Source organism: Abramis brama (genome assembly GCF_963993115.1).
Source record: "Abramis brama genome assembly, chromosome: 17".
Taxonomy (NCBI): Eukaryota; Metazoa; Chordata; class Actinopteri; order Cypriniformes; family Leuciscidae; genus Abramis; species Abramis brama.
Window position 1 is genome coordinate 25,770,396 of NC_139979.1, and position 18,782 is coordinate 25,789,177.

General features: G+C 37.8%; 1 protein-coding gene across 2 annotated transcripts in view; it reads right to left on the bottom strand.

Annotated features, from left to right (window-relative positions):
- ddc (dopa decarboxylase) overlaps positions 1–5,588 on the bottom strand; it is a 39,978-nt gene extending 34,390 nt beyond the window's left edge. The window contains exons 1-3 of one of the 2 annotated variants that reach the window (XM_084088095.1): positions 5,449–5,588; positions 3,318–3,526; positions 1,084–1,197 (exon numbers count right to left, since the gene is read on the bottom strand). In XM_084088095.1, coding sequence (XP_083944221.1) covers positions 1,084–1,197; positions 3,318–3,518 — 315 coding nt within the window. In that variant the 5' untranslated portion in view covers positions 3,519–3,526; positions 5,449–5,588. Of the gene's footprint in view, positions 1–1,083; positions 1,198–3,317; positions 3,545–5,448 lie in introns of both variants that reach the window. The other variant, XM_084088096.1, reaches the window with a different exon arrangement.
- Positions 5,589–18,782: the final 13,194 nt, after the last annotated feature.

The window sequence follows — 18,782 nt, forward strand, 5'->3', positions numbered from 1 at the left end:
GCTAACTGGATGATGGATATACAGATGGCTAACTGAATGGGTGGATGAATGGATGGATGGATATACAGATGGCTAACTGGATTGATGGCTGGCTGGATGGATGGATAGATATACAGATGGCTAACTGGATGGATGGATGGATATACAGATGGCTAACTGGATGATGGATATACAGATGATGGCTAACTGGATGGATGGATGGATGGATGGATGGATGGATGGATGGATGGACAGATGGCTAACTGGATGGATGGATGGATGGACTGATGGCTAACTGGATGGATGGATGGATGGATGGACTGATGGCTAACTGGATGGATGGATGGATGGACAGATGGCTAAATGGATGGATATACAGATGGCTAACGGGATGATGGATGGATGGCTAACTGGATGGACGGATGGCTAAATGGATGGATATACAGATGGCTAACTGGATGGATGGATGGATGGACGGATGGCTGGATGGATGTACAGATGGCTAACTGGATGATGGATATACAGATGGCTAACTGAATGGGTGGATGAATGGATGGATGGATATACAGATGGCTAACTGGATTGATGGCTGGCTAGATGGATGGATAGATATACAGATGGCTAACTGGATGGATGGATGGATATACAGATGGCTAACTGGATGGACGGATGGATGGATGGATGGATGGAGGGATGGATATACAGATGGCTAACTGGATGGACGGATGGATATACAGATGGCTAACTGGATGGATGGATGGATGGATGGATATACAGATGGCTAACTGGATGGATGGATGGATATACAGATGGCTAACTGGAATGATGGATGGATGGATGGATGGATGGATGGATGGATGGATGGATGGATATACAGATGGCTAACTGGAATGATGGATGGATGGATAGATATACAGATGGCTAACTGGATGGATGGATGGATGGATGGACGGACGTACGGACGGATAGACAGGTAGGTTTAGGTTCCTAAATTGATGGATAGATAGAAAAATGGACAGAAAGACTGGATGGATGGATGGATGGATGGACACAGACAGACAGAGAGCAAACTTGATGGATAGATGAACAGAGAGAAAAACATACCCAAGAGAATCCAATGCAGCCAATGGCTCCACATAGCATGTCTGCCAGCATTGCCGGAAAAGAGTGGCCAGTAGGGAAGTATGCATAGAAGTACGGGCTGTGCCAGTGAGTCACCTGACAGTGCAGTAAACATGTAGAAACAATTGTTTAAAATGTATATTCAATGTTCATAAAAAACTTCCAATAGATTATTTTTACAACCTCTGTATTTCCTTCTGTAATTTAACATTTTATCAAGCTAAAGAATAAGGGAACTGTGATCTGTCAGATTTAGTTTGGTTGCTCTGTTGTTGTTCACCTTTACTATTTTGAACAGGGATTATGACTTCAGAAATAGTGACATTTGGGTTTTTCTCTCAGAAAGTTAAAGGTTAGATGAAATTATGAAGGCTAGATGAAATTATTCCATGTGTTTAGCAGAGGAGAGAGCTTGAGGCACTGTGCGTCTGTCTCTCTCTTGCAGGATTTTCCTATTGTGAGTCATTCATTAGCTCCAGCACACACTTTTAAACAAGCATTAAAACAGGACTTCTGAAAGGGAAAATTGGTCTAAGTGGACACATTGGGAAGGTTAACACCTTTAACTGAATTAAAATGTTAGTTTTTTCCCTCTGAGCTATGAAATTAAGGTGTGGGGGAGGCTTTTCTCTGACCCCAGGTCAGAGTTTAATGATTCATTTCCTTACTATCAGATTACCGACCACAAAAAGGTGGACTTTGAGTATGTCTAAGGAAGGAAAACTTTGAGGGTCTCTCAATATGGCCAATGGCCCATAAAACAAAATACAGTGTATCTTTATCTGTACAAGACAAATCACACAGATGTTACATCATCGGCATAGTGAATAACATAACTCCATCATCCTATCTGTTTAATACTTGGTAGACTATCAGTTTAAATGGTGGACATAATGTCAGAAAGTGAAATATACACACCTTTAGATAAAAGATGGCAAAGGTTGATTCCAATCTCCTGGTTCTAAATTGGTACAATTTTTTTTATATATAAAACCATCAAAGATTAAAAAGACTGATTCAACTAGATGTTACAAGAGCTCTGTGTCTATAACTAGAATGTTTAGACAAATGTTTTTTTTCTTTTTTCGTTTTTTTCTAGCAACAACTTTTTTCTTTTTGTGAATTTTGCTTTCTAAAATAAAATTTCAATTATTATATTTTTGCTATAGTTGTTGACTAAGCATATGAACACAAAACAACATAACATACATTCAGGAAATGGTATACTGTATACTGTATAATAAATGTAGAACTGAAATTATCCTTTTGCATAGTTTTTACAAACGTTTGATAAATTAAATGCTTACACTTTATTTTAAGGTGTCCTTGTTACAGTGTAGCAATACATTTAAGTAATATTAACTAACAGTGGGTACTTACTATATAATCAGGGTTAGGTTAGTTCCATGTAATTATACATAGTTTACATTTATTACTACAGTAAGTACATGTAGCGTAACAAGGACACTGTAAAATGAAGTGTTACCAATTACATTTAAATTACTGATTATTTACAATGAAAAAAATAATGATTTGATTTTTGTGTTATATATTTCATAAATTTTGTTTCATAGTTTTTTCCTTGAACAAATTTTCTGTGAAATAGGTACAAATAGTATTAATAGAAAACACATTTTAAATACAGATATTTTGCATATTCACTTTAGAGATTTTATATTTTATAAAAATGGATTTTTCTCTAATCAGTGTCTATAAACAGCAGTTGCCTCTGCTATCGGGGTGCTTTTGTCACAAACGTTAACATGTTCAGTAAGTTGTACATTTGGTGTAAATTATCAATAGCTTATTAGCCATCAAGACTTAAAAGAATTTATCGTACATAAATTGACTAAAAGCTAGTAAGAGAAACATTCTATTAAAAATGATGCCTAAACGAATCATACCAGTTGAAAACAAAGTTCAACTTATAGAGATTGTTCACCTAAAATTGAAAATTCTGTCGTCATTTACTCATCATCAAGTTGTTCCAAAGCTGTTTGAATTTTTTTTCTTCTGCTGAGCACAAAAGAAGATATTTTGAAGAATATGGGTAACCAAACACTTGATGTACCCCATTGACTTCCATATGGACCAGAAACCGTTTGGTAACCGACATTCTTTAAAATACTTTCTTTTGTGTTCAGAATTCTCTTTTTTGGGTGAACTATCCCTTTAAGACAGTAAAACGATGTCAGAGCTGGTTAACACTGACTCACCCCTGGCATGATCACCCTCTCTATGTCTTTGACCACATCCTCATAGTTCTCTGCCTCCTCCGGGGCCTCCTCGGGAATCAATGGCCTTAGATATCCAGGTTCCACATCAGGGTAAACTTGCCTCTTCTCAATGTTCTCTACATAATCTGCCACAAAGTCCACCATCTCCTTCCCGCGTCTCCGGAACTCTGCAGCGTCCATCGTTTTGGCTGAAAGAGGAGTAGAGTCTTTCAGTGGGAAGAATAAAAGTCAATCTGATGTATCGGTTCCTTCTCAATGTCCTCAAATGAGGAGAGCTGTAATTATATTAGTGTGATTGAGACTGTTTTCATGGACAACATGATTCTCAGTATCTTAACCGGAAAACTAGCCAAAGGCCACATGTTCAAGACATGAAAGGTAATTATAGCAGATCTATCTATCTATCTATCTATCTATCTATCTATCTATCTATCTATCTATCTATCTATCTATCTATCTATCAAATTATTATTATTTTTATTATTATTATTTATTTTTATTTTTTTGGGGGGGGGGGGTAATATTTAAATAATAATAATAATAATTAAAATCTATTGATTTGATTTTCATTTTATATTTATTTCAGATTTAATTAAAATAACAAACTTGTTTGTAGTAATTTAAGTTTTAGTAAACATAAATAACCTTGCAATAATGAAATAACAACCTTGTGAAATAATGGATGCACCTCATGCAGAGTGCACAAATTAATTCTATTTGTGTGAATATGAAAAAAAGGGAATGAAATTTTTTTAGGTAGCACTTTATTTTACAGTCCTGTTTCCCATGTACATACTATGTACTTATAGTAATTGCAATAACTGGGAAATAACTAGGTACTAACCCTGAACCTTCCCCTAAACCTAACCTTAACCCATGTACTTACCTTATACTTTCCTTATACCTTATAAAATAAAGTGCAACCAAAATGTATGTTAAAACATAATCAACCATCATCCCTGCACATGAGTAGCAATATTTGCTGATAAGAACATCACAGTTTGCCAAATACATACTATAAAAATGAACAATGTGAACTTTCCAAACTAAATTTTAACAGTGTGCTGGCATAGCTAATTTGCACTAATTTTACAAATGTATGACACTGATTTTCCTCACACAATCACACATAGGCTATTGGTTAAATTTGACCATAAATCGGTACTTTTTAGAGCAAATATAATAGAAAGAAACTACAGTTTGTCAATGAAAGCATTGTTCTAAAAGAGTTCTGGCTGTATCAGCAGAGTTGGTGACAGTGACTACTACTAATTATTTGTATGGCTGTTATCTCTTCACCCTAATCCACATAATACAAATGGATTGAGAAGTGTCAGTGTGTGTGTGTATGCAAGTGATGACTCATCCAGAAGGTGGCTAGTCATTTTAATTACGTACTAGTAAGTACTATTAGTTGTTCATATTTGCACACATGTACAAATATAAATGAGCTATTTGAGGTAATATCATGGACTTACATTGACAAACCCTAACCCTATCCCTAAAAGGACATTTTTTAATTTCTTTTTGTATTTTGCAAGCATTTTTACTATACATTACATGATGCCCTAAATGAAAATTAAAGCTAACTCAACTTAAGAATACTTCTGAAGACAAACAAACCAGCAATCGTAAAGAAGCATTTTTGGATCAGTCATTATCATAATGTTCCTAAAACAATTTTGAGGAAAGAAAACTTGCATTTAAAAGCTTTTGATTTGGATTTGTAAACCTACAACCATCTCAGTAAACACTTTATGGGTTATCAAGTGCAGATATCTTTATGACATGTCATGCTGCACTGAAGTAGGTGTTGTAAAAATGGAGTAAAAACTAAAGTCTGCTGACATTTGCCTGATTAGATTTAACTGGCAAAGTGACATTCATTTTTAAATGAATATTAAACTCAGCATCCTTTATAATAAGAAACAAAATGCAGAAAGAGAAAGTAAAAACAATCCACCTCAGTAGTTATGCATGTCATCAACCTGACAAAATCCCATAATAGTCCTGTATTTGGACCTTGTACCTGGACTGTGTTCTAAACGCTCAACAAGTGTTATGCTCATAATAACTCTCTCTTCCCTGTAATAGCTTTCATTGTACTTACAGTGTCAGGCAAAAAAGAAGAGATGTCCCCCTCGTCGGTCCTCACACGCTTTCTGTTTGTTTTAAACACACATATATAAACACACACACACACACACACTGAGAGAGAGCAAAGCAGAGTGATGTGGAACAGCAGGGAAGCCTGGGGGTTTATCAGCCCTGCCACCGTTCAGACAGCCAATCAGAACGAGGCTTTCATTCAGAGCAGCGCTCACAGGCAGGGCAAAAGGAGCTGATTCATAAGGAGTTAATGAGAACCTGTTCACTTTCCACAAACATTAATACAATCACAGCAGACATACAGACCAATACAAGTCCACATAAAAAAATGCAACCACCCTCTGTAATGTACAGTGCAGACCATTATATCACTCTGAATAATCAGATTATTACAATAATAGCATATAGCAATTGAAAAAAAAAAAGGTTTTAAGTACGAGATCATATGTAAGATCTGTCATGGAAATTCTTAATTTGAATACAACTTACTTAATCTGACTTCTTCACCACAGATAATTTAAACAACTTCCAGTTGCCCACGGCCGGGAGATCATTGGCCACAACAACCAAGTGAGTCTTCTGAATAGAAAGATACATGTACATTTAAATCATACAGTTGAGTAAAAAGTCACTCAAGTCTTCTTCACTGTGATTTGTTCTGGTGATTGGTTTGTAATGATCTAGGCTAATCATATGACTGTTAGTTATACTGTGTTAAGCACTTTTTGGTTATGTATATATGGCCTTTGACCTGAGCATCCTTAATCTGCATTTCTCTGTACATTTAATGTTGAAAATACCCATTACATAAAATATTTCTATCACAGATCTCACGTAGATTATTCAGGTCAATATTTAATGGAACTGTTATTCTGCGGTTATTATAAGCATCTGAAGTGCTTCTGTACAGTTTACAGCTATTTCACATTAACATGACTCAACAATATGCCAATAATATATTATATGATGGAATAAATGTGTTTTCTTGTTAAGTTAGTCATTAGATCACAGGTTTCACTCTCACATCTTGAGTGAATAGCACTGGAACCAAAGTCTATAGAACAGAAACAGACTATTTGAAAAGCTATCCACAAAGGCCATATATTGAAGACATCTATCAGGTCTATCAATGTATGTGATCAATAAAACCAAAATATTAAGTGAAGTGATGTTAAGGCCAAGTATGGCAACCCATACTCGGAAATTGTCTTCTGCATAACCCATCCAAGTAAGAGCACACACATTAGGAGCAGTGAGCAGTAAACACACACACACACACACACTGCAAACCGTGGACACACACACACACCCAGAGCAGTGGGCAGCCATTTAGCTGTGGCGCCCGGGGAGCGATTGGGGGTTAGGTTGTTCTAAAAGTTGGTCTGATACTGGCTGTATCAGCAGGGTTGGTGACAGTGACTACGTAAGGGTTAATGCCCGACGAGGTGTCCATTGTCAGGTATTAATGGACGTCAAGTGGATATAAGTCCATTAATACCTGACAATGGACACCTCGAAGGGCATTAACCCGCTTATACCATCACTTGCCAAATAACACATTTTTAAAACATTAGTTTATATTTTAATTAGTTTTAAAATCGAAATCTAAAGTTTTTACAAACAATAACTTGGTTTCCCTGGTTACGCCTGACGGTTTATTTAGCAACCAGAGATATTTATAGTCCGCTCAGCTCGTAGAACCCTTCAGTTTAGCTAACTTACCAGCCAGAAAGTTAACATTTTTTTTCATGTAAGTTAGGCTTGTCTAGCCATGGGCGTTTTTTTTAACCATAATTAAAACACACAGGTAGTGTATAACGGCTAACTAGATGTTTGTTTTGATTCAATAAATTGTAAGATTCTTTGACTGCCTGTTACTATGGTTACTCACAGCTGATGTAGCCATCGCATTTATTTATTAATTTCGAACGGTAAACAGTCAGTTTCACCAGAACTCCTTTACTAGGTGTCCTCTATCACTTTTTAATGGACACCCTGCAGCCAATCAGAATCGAGTATTCACCCAGACAAAAAAAGCTAATTAAACTTAAGAATACTTCTGAAGACAAACAAGCCAGCAAATGCAAAAACGCATTTTGGATCAGTCATTATGTTCCTAGAACTAATATTCCTAAAATAATTTTGCAGAAATAATTCTTGCATACAAAAGATTGAATTAATAATCAGTCTGGTTTCAATTTGTAAAGCTACAGGCATCTCAGTAAACACTTTATGTGTTATCAAGTGCAGACATCATTACGGCATGTCGTGCTGCACCCAGGGAGTGACTGGGGCTGTTTCTCAATATGCGTTCTTCAGTGATCTTGTGTCCTTGCGTTCTCGTACTACGTCATCATCAACCGTCGAAGTTCAATTCCAATACTCAAGAACGCTAGTACAGAGGACGCATGAAGTGCCCGGATGTGTCCTTGACATCGAGGATGCATCAAATCAGAGAATGGCTGTTTCTCAATTCCAAGAACGCAGAGAACGGACTTGTGTTCTCGTGGAGACCGGTCTTGCCAAGCTTCCTTGGAAGAACGAACTCGGAACCGGCCGCAATGACTTCTGGGACACCAGGCGAGTACTAGCTCAAGTCTGCATTTGATGCATCCTCGGTATCAAGAACACATCCGGGTTCTTTCATGCGTCCTCTGTACTTGCGTTCTTGAGAATTGGGTCTGAACTTCGACGGTTAATGATGACGTAAAACGAGAACACAAGGACGCAAGATCGCTGAAGAACGCATATTGAGAAACACCCAATGTCTAATATGGCGAGAAGTTTCACTCTCAGTACACTTCCGGCTTTTGAACTGGTTGCAGTTCCACTCTGATTCCATATGAGGGCGCTCACAGGACGAGTGCAGAATGAATGGAGGTCTATGGCGCTATACCAATAAAAATCCACTTTTCTCAGGATATAATTTTTTTTCTAGTAATTTGAATGTTGTATTCGAAAGGAGATGCAAATAAATTACACATTGCTGGGTGTTAGATTTTTTAGAGTCACTTATTTGCTTTAAAAACTCTTTTAAAGTGTCAATGACGTCATACACATCGTACGACCAGAGATACTGCTTCACGGTAATCCTTCACTCACTCTGGTGCGTTCGCGCTCTGCACTTTCTTTTCACTCGAGGCATCGACAACACAGCTGACACAGGTAAACACACGTGCTAGAAGAGTTTTTGTTTTGTTTGTTTCTGGTCCCGCTGCGGATGACACTATGCCATCAAGCGGTATCTCTGGTCGTAATCAGTCCTTCACTGACCAATCAGCGTTCATTAGCAGAATGCTAGCGTGTAACAACAACTCAACCTGTAAGAAATCAAAAGGACATAAGTACTCGTTTATTCAACTTTCAACCTAAAACCCATGTTGAACTTGCAAAATCTACAATCAGATCTGAGATTTCTCAACGGCAATCGGGTGAAAGAGACAAATTTAGCCGTCTAGCCCCATTGACTCCCATTCATTTTGCACTCATGGCGATCGCCCCCAGTGGAACTCTGGTGGTACTACAACCAAAATTCGGTACAATAGAGCTTAATAGGGAGTGGGCAGGCTCTCCGTAGACGGGCTCTGATCAAATGCAGACTTGAGAGAATCGAACCGTTAAAAATCCCAGAAGACGCTGCGGGCAGTCGACGTACGGAAGGCTGTAAGCTTCAAACTTCTCGTTCTCACTTGAGAGATTCCCGCGGCAAGCTCGATATACGTGACAGCTCGTGAAAGTTTACATTTGCCGGTCTCTTTTGCTTCATTTTAATAAAGTGATAAAGACCTTAAGAAAGCGTCAGTATTTTTATTAGCATATTAAAAAGAATCTCAACATATTCTCAACTTATATGAAAACAATATCTATAATAATATGAAAGAAATGTTTAATAGGTTGTGACATTTGTTTGTGATGTTGTGTTGTATTTATTGCGCTTTGGTCGTGAATCGCTATTTGCCGAGATGGTCAGTTAAGCAGCAAGATCGCAGCACATCTCAGTTCTCATAAAGATGCGTTCTGTGTTCTCGCGTCCTTCCAAGTTCGTTCTTTCAAGGTCGGCTGGCAAGACCGGTCTCAAAGAGGACGCAAGTCTGTTCTTTGCGTTCTTGGAATTGAGAAACAGCCTGGGTGTTACGTGACATACCAGGGAGGGACGGGAGGGACATACCAGGGCGGTACGGGAAGGACAGACCAGGGCGGTACGGGAAGGACAGACCAGGGAGGGACAGGAGGGAAAAACCACACTCTAAAAACTAATTCAGAGGACCTTTAGTCTTAAATATATATATTGTTGTGAAATAAAAAATCAAGTTCTGAGATACTGTTAGACTTTTTACTTGTAATTGTTATTTTATTGAGCTGGGATGACACACAAATTATGCCTATTGATTAAATATACTATCATGACTTGTCAGAGTTTAATATTTTCAGTTGATCAAAAATTAATTTAATTTTAAGTTCTGTTAATGTAAAAAACAATTTGATGACGTGTAAACGGTCCACAGTTTCCGTGTGCATGTTTAAGGCCAGACGAGTGTGGCCACAGCTGAAACTCGCTGAAGCGTAATGTGGTGAATGGTAAGTAATTTTATGCTTACACATATTCGCATTCGCTCAGGATTCTGTTGGTGATAGCCTACTGTAACCGAATACCGAAATCTGGAAGTCCTTACTCTGAAATGTGAGCAGTGTTGATAGTAGGCCTATACGTTAGTCTGTGTGCCGAGGTAAAGTTAGCTAGTAGCTACTAGAGCCCGACCGATATATCGGCGGGCCGATATTATCGGCCGATATTAGGCATTTTCCTAACTATCGGTATCGGCATTTATAATGGCCGATAAATTAATATTTAAAAAAATGCAGCGTGCAGTGATTTATGTAAGGATGGCGCTGCCAATAAAGCACCTAAAAGCTGTCACAAAGAATGGGCAAAAGTGGCAAAAAAAATAACGGCCGCGTCCGGTGTAGACACAGTGTTAAAGCTCATTCTGCTACATTACAACATCAAGCAATATTCCAATAATTTATGTAATTATAACACTTTATATAGGGCCATTTTGCATTAAGAGTAGCCAGATGGACACGCGAGACGCAACATGTTCAGAATTTTAGTAAACTACAGAACAGCGCGAGCGGGAAGCGGCGCACCTCACAGGCAGAGAACGCGTCCGAGAATGGACACTGCATTAGTGATATAAAACGCACACACACAGGTCTGTTAAATTAAGCAATACTTTTAAGGTAGTCTAATATTTTTCTGACTAACAAAATTACTGACACAGTAAAGGGTAGATTTAAATAAAGAAAAACGAAATTTAAATAAAGAAAACGAAATTTAAATAAAGAAATTAAACGAAATTTAAATAAAGAAAAACGAAATTTAAATAAAGAAAAAACGAAATTTAAATAAAGAAAAACGAAATTTAAATAAAGAAAAACGAAATTAAGTTAAATTAAAAAACGAGATTAATTTAGATTGATAATAACGGGTAAAAAGGCTAATACATTTTGTTTCTATTATTCTATTTTCCACAATGTCAAAGCAACACAGCTTAACCCAAAACACAAGCTCAGGCATGCACTTCGTCCATACAAACTCCGCTGTTCTGCGCTCTAGCCAGAGAACACTCCCGTTGCTGGAACACTTGCGCGTCGGTTCTATTTCTACCATGCATGCGTTTTCCGCGTGGCTCGAGCCGCGCCTGAGAGACGTGTCTCACGCAGGCAGTGTGCAAACTCCAACCTGTTAACATGGGAGCCGAAATAAAAACGGCCATGCCACGCAGTCAGTGTGTCGCCGGCCTTATTCAAGCGCGAATGAGAACCGTTTCGCGGGGGATCCCAGATGTGAAAAAAAAAAAACGAATGTCAAATTTTCAAATCGAATACCAACCCACCGAACGAATGGGTCCAGCCCTATAGCCTAGTTTCACGTTTAGTACATTTTGCTTACTACTTATTTAAAATAGTATAAAACTACTGTACATATGTAATTATAAACGTTTTCATTATGATATTATTAATTTTACTTTACTAAAAAGATCTGAGTTCTTCCTCCACTGGTAGATATTAGAGAAATTAAGATTAAAAATAGAAGATAAGGTTTTGTCAGTGACACTTTTGATATATTTATTGATACAAGTTATGTTTTAAATAACGTGACTAAATTAATTAAATTAAAAGACAAAGTCGTTAGTGAAGATTATGCAACAGTATTTAGAATATAATATAATATAAAATGCAATGCAAACTAGTTTGGTTACAGCTCAAATTCTCATTCTATCATTCACCTCGCCTCCATTACATATCTTTGTCACACAAGTGTTTGATCACCACATTTGAGTGATCATTGCAAAACGTTTATATATTTATTATGTTTATACTGTGTATTCTATATACAGTACCCATCAAAAGTTTGTACACACCAATTGGAAAGTGTGTCCAAACTTACTGTACTATAATAGACATAAATAATATTGCTACTGTATTATAATATACACATAAATAATATCGGCCGATATATCGGTATCTGGCTTTTTTTTATCGGTATCGGCATCGGCGCCCAAAAATCCATATCGGTCGCGCTCTAGTAGCTACGCTATTTGTTCAGATACTTTGCTCAAAACAAGTCGGAGTTATGTAGGGCCCTATGAATTCCGTTTTAGTTTTCCAAATTTCGTTTTTATTGTTTACAATTGTGACAGGCGCCCGCGCATTTTACTGAGAGAACGAGCAGAGAGAGAGAGAGCGAGAGAGACCCTCCTCCGGAGTCCGGCCGCGCGCGCGCACTCTCACAGTCTTCAAACTGTCCTGCTCTCCCTCGCTCCCTCCCTCGCTCCCTCCCTCGCGCATATTAACGTTAATCAAAACTGTTATTACCATCAAAATCAATAGAGAATTGACACGATGGTAATAGGTCGGAAGACCGAAGTTTCACGTAAAGCATTCAGAGATTTTTTTCCCTGAGTTACCGCTGGGTGTTAATTGTACTAAAATAACGTTGCCTTATCTTCTCTGAAAAGCGTTCCGCACATTCAGCCAGGGGCGTAGCAGCCATTATAAAAGTGGGGGGGGGGGGGGACAAAAGCTGTGACCCAAAGGTGATTTTCATAACAGTGTTTTTCCTGGCTCAAAATGAGGCCGAGGTGGTAAAATCGTAATAATGTATTTTAATAATAAGATAATTAAATTTGTATTTTTTGTAGATCATCATATACACTAATGTGTTTCCCACATTATTTTTGTGGGTGGAGCTAGGCACCTCTAGGGGGGTTCGGGGGCATGCCCCCCCCCCCCCCGGAAGAAAATTTTGTACATTTTAAAGATAAATTCATTAATCTGGTGCACTTTGAGTCACCCGAATCCACTGTTAAAAATAAATAATCCACCCGCAAACTGCCCGATGATATTCTTTGATTTAGATATCTGCATCTGATCATCACATTACAATTATTCAAATTCTCAGTGTTAAGCATGCTAATATGGTAACATATCACACTGAAGTAGGCTGATTTAAAATGAACATTTATTTAAAATAAAAGTTCTTCTTTTGGCAAAATTACATTTCCTTAATAGCCTAAACAGAGACTTTACTCCCTTCAAATTTAAATTGTCAATGTTTCATTACATCACTGTTTGAAAACACTAATTTTTTATTCCTTTATAAAGGGCATTTTCCCCCTAATTTTATTAGCCTAAATGCATGCTCCATCTTTCATTTCAAATTCTTAAATTTGATCAATATATTCAATTAGAATAATAAGACACTAGGCTGTTACCAATCAAATTAAATAATTTACATTGAAAAATTATAACGTATTAAATGAGATTATTTTAAATATTTTTGAATATACAAATAAGGAATGTTGAAAAGAATGATACTTTATGAAACTAAACCGCCAGTAGGAGGCGGCAGGCGACCATCTTAATGAGCGAGTCATTGAGTCATTCATTCAAACGATTCGTTCAAACGGCTGATTTATTCAGAATGAGGCAGTTTATGAATGGGTAATTGAATCTTTGACTCAACCGATTCGTTCAAAACGCTGAATCATTCAGTAATGCAACAAGTGTTGCTGCGAGATGCGCGATGGTTCTGCTGTGATCTTTGTTTGGAACTATTTTCGCTGCTGAAACAGAACAAAAACAGTCATTGCGTCTAAAATGTAAGTGACTTAATTTTAACTATTTGTTTATTGAACTGTTATGAAACCAGTAACGTTTCAATGTTGATGGCATTCAGGAAAACAGCTGGTAGTGTGTAGCCTAGGCTATATTGTTTAACTAAAATATGTTATAACTGCGCGAGCCTCAACAGCGCACATTAGGCCTATATTATTATCAACTATGGGCTATCAATCGCCACTGTTAGTTATACTGTGTTAAGCACTTTTTGGTTATGTATATATGGCCTTTGACCTGAGCATCCTTAATCTGCATTTCTCTGTACATTTAATGTTGAAAATACCCATTACATAAAATATTTCTATCACAGATCTCACGTAGATTATTCAGGTCAATATTTAATGGAACTGTTATTCTGCGGTTATTATAAGCATCTGAAGTGCTTCTGTACAGTTTACAGCTATTTCACATTAACATGACTCAACAATATGCCAATAATATATTATATGATGGAATAAATGTGTTTTCTTGTTAAGTTAGTCATTAGATCACAGGTTTCACTCTCACATCTTGAGTGAATAGCACTGGAACCAAAGTCTATAGAACAGAAACAGACTATTTGAAAAGCTATCCACAAAGGCCATATATTGAAGACATCTATCAGGTCTATCAATGTATGTGATCAACTAGATGTACCGCATGGCGGTACAAAATATGACCGCCGCTCAGGCCTGCACTGGCAGACCTGCCAACCTGTACGCATTTTGCGTAGCGGATACACATTTTGACTTCAAAGTACGCTGGTACGATTTGTTACTCTAAACTACGCAAAAACCTGGTGACGCCTCTGCACGCGCAGTCCTCAAATCAAGCAACAGCAAAAGAAGAAGAGTTCGGCCAATCATAGCGCTGGATTCATTCCCCAAATAGCAAGCGGGGATGATTGACAGATACGTAAGACCTATCATTAAAAAGAGACTGAAAATCGACACCAATAAAGAATCCCGCTCGATCCGCCTTCCACTCCCGCGGCCGCCGTCTGACTGATTTCATAAACGAGGACAGTACAGTCGTCAATGTACATCTGACTCCTGAAGGTAAACGGGCTGGGCTGGGCTCGATATGGAAAGTTGAAATATTGTACTGAGTAAACCTAATCGATGATCACACGGATTGCATGGATTATTTTAAAATACTCCGTTCTTCATGGTCACTCAGAAAAGAGGAAGCCATCATTCAGCCATGCAAATAATAAAATGCTCAAGAAATGCTGAACAATAAATCTTAATAAACTTGAAATCGCTATGGCTTAGTGATTATGAAAGTGATGTGATTTGTGGATTAAGTGCGAGTCTGGAGAAACAAGCGTTTATTAATTAATTCTCAGTGCTAAGAAACGTAGCCTTCATGTGTTACGTTATTGTGTTAATAATAAAAGTACCTAATTATGTTACATATTTATTTTGTATGAAAACTAGCGCGTTAGTTATGGATTAAAAAGTACGCTACCGTTGTATCAGTGCTGCGCGAGCTCTCACAAACACGGAGGCGCGCACAAAGAGAGAGAAGGTAATTGTAAAATTAAATTTGACGGGCTAAGTTTAAATTTTGTTCTTGCTTGTTTTTGTTTTTTTGTTTTTTTTCTGTCAAAATGCCAGAAAGCATTTTGTATTATCCATTATTTATTTTTTAAATTCGTTAAATGACGAACGTTTTACTGTTAACAGCCCTTATATGTCGGATTCGTCTAACTTACCGGTATACTTGATATTCTTTTTAGAATAAGTGATTCGTTATGCTATTATTGGACACCTGTCTAATCATTGTCAACTGTTTTCTATAAATATGTTTGTATTGGCTAACATTCAGCTAATGCGTTTCCTGTTTAAAATGCGCAATGTTCAAATGCAAAGACAGCACGTCACAAATAGAAGCCCTTTTCCCTGTGGTATTATCATATTTGGATATGGGAATAATACATTAAGTAGTCTATCTTAATTGTGCTTTTTTTTTTTTTTTTTTTTTTTTACAGTTTTATAGGGGTTTCTTAATTTTAGACTAGTTGACCAGCACACATTTTATGCAATGCAATATAATGCATGTGTCGTCGTCGTCGTAGTAAGTCCACGCCCCCCCCCCCCGTCGTCGTCGTAGTAAGCCCCCCCCCCCCCCCCGCAATACAGCCAAATTGCTCCACGTCATTTCTTTTTGTGGAAAGCCAGTGCATACCTGCCATTCCACAAAAAGAAATGACGTGGAGCAATTTGGCTGTATTGCGTGTTTATGTATATACCTAAAAAAAGTAGTAGTATGTGCATGTCTGTCTGTGTGTGTGTGTGTGTGTGTGTGTCTGTGTGTGTGTGTGTGTCTGTGCGTGCATGTATGCGTGCGTACATGTGTGTGCGCGTGTGTGTTTGTGTGTGTGTCTGTGCATGTGGATTTGTATGTGTGTGTGTATGGGTGTGTGTCTGTGCGTGTGGATGTCAGTGTGTGTGCATGCTTGCGTTTGTTTGTATTCCTGCATGTGTGTGTGTGACAGTTAGGGTTGCCAACTTCAGAAAAGGAAAATGCGGGACAATCGTGGTTATTTATAGGAAAATGAGGGACACTCAAAATATTTGTACTGTATCACACAGTGTACGTCATTTCAGTGTCTGCAGTTAAGTTTGTGTTTAAAAGGTTATCAGACATAAACACATTTGTATTGCTTAACCTATTTATGTATTTAATTCTAAAAATAATTTTAATGTCATACATGAAAAAAGTCACATTACAAACAAACCATAGTTCAAAATAACAGCATTTATCTAAAATAGAAAGCTTTTTTAACATTATACACTAGGCTTACAGTTCAAAAGTTTGGGGTTAGTAAGATTATTTTTTGGGAAAAAAAATAAAGAAAGTAATTGCCTACTCTTATTCAGCAAGGATGCATTACATTAATCAAAAGTGACAGTTAAGATAATATTACAAAAGCTTTCTATGTATTTTCTAAAAGCTTTAAAACATTAATAATAATCAGAAATGTTTTTTGAGCATATTATTTCCTCAGGTAGATTACATGTTTTCTTGGGTGGCTGGATGTTAGACTCATGAACAATAATCACGTTGTTTGCATTCGCCAAAATTGATTAGCCGAAATCAAAACGTGGACAGTGAAAGGAAATTACCGTTAGCGCGAGACGAGTTCGGCTTGAAGCGGAAGCGACCAGACGGCAGAGGATGTTCGCAAATTAAACAATGATTTGTCTCAAAACAGTGATTAAAAAAAGCTGTGGTTGGATGATGACAGGTGTCGGTGATCATTCTCAAGTGTCGTGGTCAGCACTGCTGCTGTTGCTGTTGTATCAGTCAGTTGTTTATCAGCTTGTCAAAAAACGGGACACGGGAGGTCACGCAAGGGACAAATAAATTAGGCCCAAAATGCGGGACGTCCCGCCTAATTCGGGACAGTTGGCAACCTTAGTGACAGTATCATCCTAAACCAGCAACCCTTCGCTCAACACCACCATCTACAGGCCGATGAGTGTACAGTCACTAAATGTGCACATAAATTAATTTATTTTATACCCCCCCATGGATGAAATTCTACGAAACTTAGCATACCCCCAGAGGATGTCAAGTTAATCATACACATGAAATATGGTGCAGTTCTGAACATCTCAACTGAAGATAGGGGCGATTAAAGCAGAATAATATTGCATTTTCATTTTTTATGGGAGGGGCGCAAATCACAAATGAGTGATTATGGGCTAGGTTGATGTGGGCCCTTAAGAGCAACATACCATAAAAATTTCTTCATCCTCGGTGCCACGGTTCAGGTAGTTATTTAGGAAAAACTGCATTTTTTGGGTTTGGGGGGGCCCAGCACGGGGGGGGGAGTGGCCCCCGGGGACCAAACGAAATTTTTCCGTAAAAGTCTTGTGGGGCTACATGCCCACCAAATTTCATGTTCCCCGGTGTTTCGGTGTCCCTGGTATCGTTGACGAAAAATTCAGTAGATGACAAAAAAAAAAAAAAAAAAAAACTTTGACAATCCCTATATGACCGCTTTCGCTAGCTACGCTAGCGGCGGTCATAATAAAACCAAAATATTAAGTGAAGTGATGTTAAGGCTAAGTATGGCAACCCATACTCGGAAATTGTCTTCTGCATAACCCATCCAAGTAAGAGCACACACATTAGGAGCAGTGAGCAGTAAACACACACACACACACTGCAAACCGTGGACACACACACACACCCAGAGCAGTGGGCAGCCATTTAGCTGTGGCGCCCGGGGAGCGATTGGGGGTTAGGTTGTTCTAAAAGTTGGTCTGATACTGGCTGTATCAGCAGGGTTGGTGACAGTGACTACGTAAGGGTTAATGGCTGACGAGGTGTCCATTGTCAGGTATTAATGGACGTCAAGTGGATATAAGTCCATTAATACCTGACAATGGACACCTCGAAGGGCATTAACCCGCTTATACCATCACTTGCCAAATAACACATTTTTAAAACATTAGTTTATATTTTAATTAGTTTTACAATCGAAATCTAAAGTTTTTACAAACAATAACTTGGTTTCCCTGGTTACGCCTGACGGTTTATTTAGCAACCAGAGATATTTATAGTCCGCTCAGCTCGTAGAACCCTTCAGTTTAGCTAACTTACCAGCCAGAAAGTTAACTTTTTTTTTTTCATGTAAGTTAGGCTTGTCTAGCCATGGGCGTTACACTTTCGTTTTTTTTTTCCTATAATTAAAACACACAGGTAGTGTATAACGGCTAACTAGATGTTTGTTTTGATTCAATAAATTGTAAGATTCTTTGACTGCCTGTTACTATGGTTACTCACAGCTGATGTAGCCAGCGCATTTTTTTATTAATTTCGAACGGTAAACAGTCAGTTTCACCAGAACTCCTTTACTAGGTGTCCTCTATCACTTTTTAATGGACACCCTGCAGCCAATCAGAATCGAGTATTCACCCAGACAAAAAAAGCTAATTAAACTTAAGAATACTTCTGAAGACAAACAAGCCAGCAAATGCAAAAACGCATTTTGGATCAGTCATTATGTTCCTAGAACTAATATTCCTAAAATAATTTTGCAGAAATAATTCTTGCATACAAAAGATTGAATTAATAATCAGTCTGGTTTCAATTTGTAAAGCTACAGGCATCTCAGTAAACACTTTATGTGTTATCAAGTGCAGACATCATTACGGC